The sequence below is a fragment of the Lucilia sericata genome, unplaced genomic scaffold (genome assembly GCF_015586225.1).
Source record: "Lucilia sericata isolate MDLA Ls3-8-SP2 unplaced genomic scaffold, ASM1558622v1 Contig000017F_arrow, whole genome shotgun sequence".
Taxonomy (NCBI): Eukaryota; Metazoa; Arthropoda; class Insecta; order Diptera; family Calliphoridae; genus Lucilia; species Lucilia sericata.
Genome location: NW_023994056.1, coordinates 1,268,572 through 1,276,050, shown reverse-complemented (window position 1 = coordinate 1,276,050; position 7,479 = coordinate 1,268,572). Strand labels below are relative to the sequence as shown.

The 7,479-nt window shown below is 32.0% G+C and overlaps 1 protein-coding gene across 1 annotated transcript; it reads left to right on the top strand.

The window, feature by feature from the left end:
* Positions 1-1,183: 1,183 nt before the first annotated feature.
* On the top strand, positions 1,184-5,662 carry LOC119606621 (ornithine aminotransferase, mitochondrial). The gene is made up of 6 exons (XM_037960194.1): positions 1,184-1,496; positions 1,643-1,968; positions 2,685-2,853; positions 4,639-4,779; positions 4,851-5,355; positions 5,427-5,662. Exons 2-6 carry the CDS (start codon positions 1,655-1,657, stop codon positions 5,585-5,587), a joined length of 1,290 nt encoding a protein of 429 aa, XP_037816122.1. The 5' UTR covers positions 1,184-1,496; positions 1,643-1,654; the 3' UTR covers positions 5,588-5,662.
* The last annotated feature ends 1,817 nt before the right edge of the window (positions 5,663-7,479 follow it).

Below are 7,479 nucleotides of genomic sequence, written 5' to 3'. Positions count from 1 at the left end.
ATATAAACATCTTATTTCGTAGAAAGCTTTCTGTTGGTAAAGTTTTTCTCAGAAAAGTTTTATTGAAAAAAAAACTCTTTATAGAAAAAGCTTTCTTTAGAAAATGCAAAAAGCTTCAAATAGAAAACGCTTTATTTAATTTTATTTTGGAAAAATAAAAAAAAAAAATTTTGGTAAAGCTTCCCATAAAAAAATATTTTTAGAGCTTTTATTTCAAAAAAAAAAAAAAAAAAAAACTTTTATTGAAAAGAAAAGCTATATTTCTAAAAAAGCTTTTATTGAAAAGAAAAGCTTTAGTGATAAATATCTCTTTATAGAAAAAGCTTTCTTTAGAAATTGCAAAAAGCTTTAAATAAAAAACGCTTATTTTGAAAAAAAATATATATGTATATTAAGAGCTTTTATTTCTTAAAAAGCTTTTATTGGAAAGTTTTTTTAGGGAAACATTATGAAAAATATTTCTGTGAAAAAATTTAGAAAAAAAATTTTAAAAAAAGCTTTTGCATTATAGACTTCAAAAATTGTTGCACAGAGAAAGGAGAATTATAAAAAAAATGGAATTTCACAATTGTTTTAAGAAACTTTCTATTGGAAAGCTTTATTAAAAAACTTTTATGATTTTTTAGAAAAACATTTATTGAAAGAAAAGCTTTTTTAGAAAAAGCTTTGTAAAAATAATTACTATAAAAAAAGAAAAAGCTTTTCCATTTTAAATTGTTGCACAGAGAAAGGGGAACTAAATAAAAATATAAATAAGTTTTTAATTCCTAGGAATAACTTTGAATTTTGAATTTGACTCCTTTTTCAGAGCAGAACTCAGATGTACGAAATAAAACTGTTTGAGTTTCTAGATTACATTTGAAAATAAAATTGTTTTTTTTTTATTTTATAACAAATTCTATTGCATTTCAAGTTAATAAAAGCGATCGTTAATACTTATCGTATTAAGTAAAAAATATCGATAGAAACTTAGTTCAATTTTGTCATCTCTAATGATTTCAATAAAACACACTTCCCTAATTTCAAAATGAACCCAACAAACGTTTTCAAAACAAATGAGAGTAATCGTTATAAATTAATTGAAAAAAACTCTTTGTTTAAAACAAAACTATGATCACTTATTAAATAAACTACAAATTGTTAAAACATATCTACCAACAGCCCTGCTCTCATAGTTATCAGTATTCTCTGAATTTTAGTAAAATTGTACAACAATTTATTCTCTACCCCTCCAGAGATAAGAGTTCTATGTTTTGAATAATTATTAATGCTAGCTGATCGTTGGAATTTTGAGCAGTTTTAGACGGTTGTCAGCTAGTTTTATTTTCAGTGTTGGTTGTTTAGTCTTGAGGAAAACACACACCAGTTGTCTGTAGCTATTGATTGGAATATTTAAAACAAATTTGAAAAAGTCTGACGTTTTAAAAAAAAGTGACGTAGAATTTTAATTTCATATATATTTAGCATACCAAGTATTTAGCTTTGTTTTTATTAAGGTAAGTTGATTTGTTTTTATAGAGGGTGTTTTTGATTTAAAAATTCAACAACAAACAAAGAAATGTGTCAAAATAACAACTTTTTAACACTAATAAGGTGGATTATTACTTTTTTTCTAATATAAAAAAAACCTCTGTCTCTTTAGAAAAAATCCACTATGTTTTCCAAATTAACCAGCAGATTGGCACCCCGTATCTGTGCAAACAAAGTCTCAACTGCCACCACTGCCACCTCCAGCAGACAATTATCTTCACAAGATGTTTTTGAACGCGAAAATAAATACGGTGCACACAATTATCACCCCCTACCAGTGGCCTTAACTAAAGCCGAGGGCGTTTTTGTTTGGGATGTTGAGGGTAAACGTTATTATGATTATTTAAGTGCTTATTCGGCTGTCAATCAAGGCCATGGTCATCCCAAAATCGTTAAAGCTCTTGTTGAACAAGCCTCCAAATTGGCCTTGACTTCACGGTAAGTTTCTTTTAGTTATTGTTGTCTTTTTAATGGAAAATTTTTTTTATAATTTTGCAAAACAAACAAAAAGCAACAACATAAGTGAGCAGATAAGCTTTTTAATTGGAGCACTTAAATATAAATTATTATTTTATTTAGCCAAGAAGTAGAATTACAATCTTTTTTTTTTCGAAAAAATAAAGTAATTTCTATTCGATATGTTTTCTAAAATAGATTAGACGTCAGGGACCTGCAATCTTACTATAAGAGTGAAATTTGCGATAAGACTTGAAATTGATAATTTTTAAGGTTGTTTGCTTTCCTGGACGCTTAGTTATTAGTTTAGAATTTTGTCGTTTATTATTTTTATATTAGAAGTCATAGGTTAAGATTACTTATCTGTACCGGTATTTTCAAGTAATTTGAAAAATTGTTTACAAATTAAATACTTTTTAAAGAAATGTCAGAGTAATCTTAAGATAATTTTAGAGGGGGAAAGAGATAAGATGTCAAATCCTAAATAAATAAGATTTTTCAGGTGCAAATACACTCGAAGAGAAATTAAACAGAAATATCTACAAGTTTGAGACTTGACACCCTTAATTCACTACAAATTAAAGTTGGCAACACTTACAGCACTAAGATAATATAACGATGTCATTCTTGGTAAATGACAACGAGATTTTTTATAAAAATCTATATTTTTTTAATAAATTTATTTTTTTTAATTCCAGTGCTTTCTACTCTGATGTTTTGGGAGAATACGAGGAATACGTTACAAAACTTTTCAAATATGACAAAGTATTGCCCATGAATACTGGTGTTGAAGGTGGTGAAACCGCCTGTAAATTGGCCAGAAAATGGGCCTACACCAAGAAGAACATTCCAAAGAATCAGGCTAAGGTAAGATTGTCACAGTTTTTAAGAAAAGATTCTTAATTATAGTTATAGTTCAGTTCTAGTTCAGTACTAGTTCAGTTCTAGTTCTGTTCTAGTCTGTTCTATTTCTGTTCTAGTTCTGTACTAGTTCTGTACTAGTTCTGTTCTAGTTCTGTTCTAGTTCTGTTCTAGTTCTATTCTAGTTCTGTTCTAGTTCTGTTCTAGTTCTGTTCTAGTTCTGTTCTGGTTCTGTTCTAGTTCTGTTCTAGTTCTTTTCTAGTTCTGTTCTAGTTCTGTTCTAGTTCTGTTCTAGTTCTGTTCTAGTTCTGTTCTAGTTCTGTTCTAGTTCTGTTCTAGTTCTGTTCTGTTCTGTTCTAGTTCTGTTCTAGTTCTGTTCTAGTTCTGTTCTAGTTCTGTTCTAGTTCTGTTCTAGTTCTGTTCTAGTTCTGTTCTAGTTCTGTTCTAGTTCTGTTCTAGTTCTGTTCTAGTTTGTTCTAGTTCTGTTCTAGTTCTGTTCTAGTTCTGTTCTAGTTCTGTTCTAGTTCTGTTCTAGTTCTGTTCTAGTTCTATTCTAGTTCTGTTCTAGTTCTGTTCTAGTTCTGTTCTAGTTATGTTCTAGTTCTGTTCTAGTTCTGTTCTAGTTCTGTTCTAGTTCTGTTCTAGTTCTGTTCTAGTTCTGTTCTAGTTCTGTTCTAGTTCTGTTCTAGTTCTGTTCTAGTTCTGTTCTAGTTCTGTTCTAGTTCTGTTCTAGTTCTGTTCTAGTTCTGTTCTAGTTCTGTTCTAGTTCTGTTCTAGTTCTGTTCTAGTTCTGTTCTAGTTCTGTTCTAGTTCTGTTCTAGTTCTGTTCTAGTTCTGTTCTAGTTCTGTTCTAGTTCTGTTCTAGTTCTGTTCTAGTTCTGTTTCTAATTCTGTTCTAGTTCTGTTCTAGATCTGTTGTATTCTGTTCTAGTTCTGTTCTAGTTCTGTTCTAGTTCTGTTCTAGTTCTGTTCTAGTTCTGTTCTAGTTCTGTTCTAGTTCTGTTCTAGTTCTGTTCTAGTTCTGTTCTAGTTCTGTTCTAGTTCTGTTCTAGTTCTGTTCTAGTTCTGTTCTAGTTCTGTTCTAGTTCTGTTCTAGTTCTGTTCTAGTTCTGTTCTAGTTCTGTTCTAGTTCTGTTCTAGTTCTGTTCTAGTTCTGTTCTAGTTCTGTTCTAGTTCTGTTCTAGTTCTGTTCTAGTTCTGTTCTGTTCTAGTTTGTTCTAGTTCTGTTCTAGTTCTGTTCTAGTTCTGTTCTAGTTCTGTTCTAGTTCTGTTCTAGTTCTGTTCTAGTTCTATTCTAGTTCTGTTCTAGTTCTGTTCTAGTTCTGTTCTAGTTCTGTTCTAGTTCTGTTCTAGTTCTGTTCTAGTTCTGTTCTAGTTCTGTTCTAGTTCTGTTCTAGTTCTGTTCTAGTTCTGTTCTAGTTCTGTTCTAGTTCTGTTCTAGTTCTGTTCTAGTTCTGTTCTAGTTCTGTTCTAGTTCTGTTCTAGTTCTGTTCTAGTTCTGTTCTAGTTCTGTTCTAGTTCTGTTCTAGTTCTGTTCTAGTTCTGTTCTAGTTCTGTTCTAGTTCTGTTCTAGTTCTGTTCTAGTTCTGTTCTAGTTCTGTTCTAGTTCTGTTCTAGTTCTGTTCTAGTTCTGTTCTAGTTCTGTTCTAGTTCTGTTCTAGTTCTGTTCTAGTTCTGTTCTAGTTCAGTTGTAGTTCGGTTTTAGTTCTGTTCTACTTTCTAGTAAATTTCAACTTCAGCTTGATTCCTAGTTCACTTTTTGTTAATATTTTAAACGTTTTGCTCTTCCAGATCGTCTTTGCCGAAAACAATTTCTGGGGTAGAACTCTATCAGCTGTATCAGCTTCCACCGATCCCAGCAGTTTTGAAGGTTTTGGACCATTCATGCCTGGTTTTGAAATTATCAAGTACAATAACACCCAAGAATTAGAGGTAAGAATCAAAATTAACCGTTAAAAACCTTAAACAAAAACTTTAAAATTTCCTTTTCCCAAAACCCCTAGAAAGCTTTGCAAGATCCCAATGTCTGTGCCTTCATGGTAGAACCCATTCAAGGTGAAGCTGGTGTCGTTGTCCCCGATGAGGGTTACTTGAAAAAGGTACGTGAACTTTGCACCAAATACAATGTTCTCTGGATTGCCGATGAAGTACAAACCGGTTTGGCTCGTACTGGCCGTATGTTGGCTGTCGATCATGAGGAGGTTAAACCCGATATTTTGATTTTGGGTAAAGCTTTGTCTGGAGGCATGTACCCCGTCTCTGCTGTTTTGTGTAATGATGACATTATGTTGTGCATTAAGCCTGGAGAGCATGGTTCCACTTATGGTGGCAATCCTCTGGGTTGCAAAGTAGCCATGGCTGCCTTAGAAGTTTTACAAGAAGAAAAATTGGCTGAAAATGCCGATAAAATGGGTACTCTTTTGAGAAAGGAATTGTCTCAATTGCCCAAGGATGTTGTATCCGTAGTCAGAGGCAAGGGTCTTTTGAATGCCATCGTCATCAACTCAAGTAAGTTTGGAAGAAAATGAGTTTTAGAAAATTAAAAATTATTAATTTTCTTTTGTTTTTTTCTTAAACAGAACATGATGCCTGGGATGTGTGCTTGAAATTGAAGGAAAACGGTTTATTGGCCAAGCCAACACACGGTGATATTATTCGTTTTGCCCCTCCTTTGGTCATCAATGAAGCCCAAATGATGGAAAGTGTTGATATTATCAAGAAAACCATTTTATCGATGTAAAGTCTGAATAAACTATACTTTTTGTACCCAAAAGCATTTAAAGAAAACAAAATAGAATTTTAAGTTAAATCTGTATGCAACTGTTTTATTACTCATTTAATCAAATTTCGAAAATGACAAAAGTGTGTCAAAAATGACAACAAAGTAGAAATAATAATGAAAAACCACCAAAATAATAATCATTTGACAACTGACAAAAGCTTCATTCTAATAACATTCTCTCCCTTAATGATTTTGAGTTAAAAAAGCATATTTTTTAATAAAATTTTATAATATTCTTTTTATGAATCTTTTAAGAAAGAAAAAATTTAATTAAAACTCAAGCATAGAAGAAAAAAATGAAAGAATTGTACTTCATTTAAATTAGTTAAGAGCAGGGGGAATAAAGGGAGGAGGTGGTGGCACAGCAAATCAAGTGGCATGCGGTCGTTAAGCAATAAATTGGCTACAAAAAGAGACATTTAAACGACAAGAAGATGATGTCAATGTTATTGTCTACTTTTCGTTGCTGTTGCTCCCGCCATTTGTGCTTCTTATCGCTGCTAACAAAGTTAAATAAATTTAGAAAAAATAAAAGAAAAATATAAAAATACTTAAAATTTTCTGCAAGAGAAAATAATAACTTGGAGAATTCAGGAATTTGGTGTAATAAAATGTTTACAAAAGAGGCAAAATTGAAATTATTACAATTTTACCGCGGGTTGCGTTTGAAGCCCGCAATCTTGAAAAAAGGGTGGTGGAAAGGGACAAAAAGGTGTTAATGGTAATTATTAGCAATTGTTAGACATGAAGAAAAAACAAACATTTAGATCTTATTTATTTACATTAATGGAAAAGTAAAGAAAGATAATCAAACAATGTCATTTCCGTTGACAAATTTCAAAGGAAGGGATGAAAAAAATGGACAAAAGTTAAACTGCCAGACAAAGATAACGATTTCTGAAATATCGAACATTCCAATTCAGTTCAAGATTAGTTCTAGTTCAGTTCTAGTTCAGCTCTAGTTCAGTTCTAGCTCAGTTCTAGTTCAGTTCTAGTTCAGTTCTAGTTCAGTTCTAGTTCAGTTCTAGTTCAGTTCTAGTTCAGTTCTAGTTCAGTTCTAGTTCTGTTCTAGTTCTGTTCTAGTTCAGTTCTAGTTCAGTTCTAGTTCAGTTCTAGTTCAGTTCTAGTTCAGTTCTAGTTCAGTTCTAGTTCAGTTCTAGTTCAGTTCTAGTTCAGTTCTAGTTCAGTTCTAGTTCAGTTCTAGTTCAGTTCTAGTTCAGTTCTAGTTCAGTTCTAGTTCAGTTCTAGTTCAGTTCTAGTTCAGTTCTAGTTCAGTTCTAGTTCAGTTCTAGTTCCGTTCTAGTTCTGTTTTAGTTCTGTCCTCGTTCCGCTCTAGTTCTGTTCTAGTTCTGTTCTAGTGCTGTTCTAGTTCTGTTCTAGTTCTGTTCTAGTTTTCTAGTTTCTAGTTCTGTTCTAGTTGTCTAGTTCTGTTCTAGTTCTGTTCTAGTTCTGTTCTAGTTCTGTTCTAGTTCTGTTCTAGTTCTGTTCTAGTTCTGTTCTAGTTCTGTTCTAGTTCTGTTCTAGTTCTGTTCTAGTTCTGTTCTAGTTCTGTTCTAGTTCTGTTCTAGTTCTGTTCTAGTTCTGTTCTAGTTCTGTTCTAGTTCTGTTCTAGTTCTGTTCTAGTTCTGTTCTAGTTCTGTTCTAGTTCTGTTCTAGTTCTGTTCTAGTTCTGTTCTAGTTCTAGTTCTGTTCTAGTTCTGTTCTAGTTCTGTTCTAGTTCTGTTCTAGTTCTGTTCTAGTTCTGTTCTAGTTCTGTTCTAGTTCTGTTCTAGTTCTGTTCTAGTTCTGTTCTAGTTCTAGTTCTGTTCTAGTTCTGTTCTAGTTCTGTTCTAGTTCTGTTCTAGTTCTGT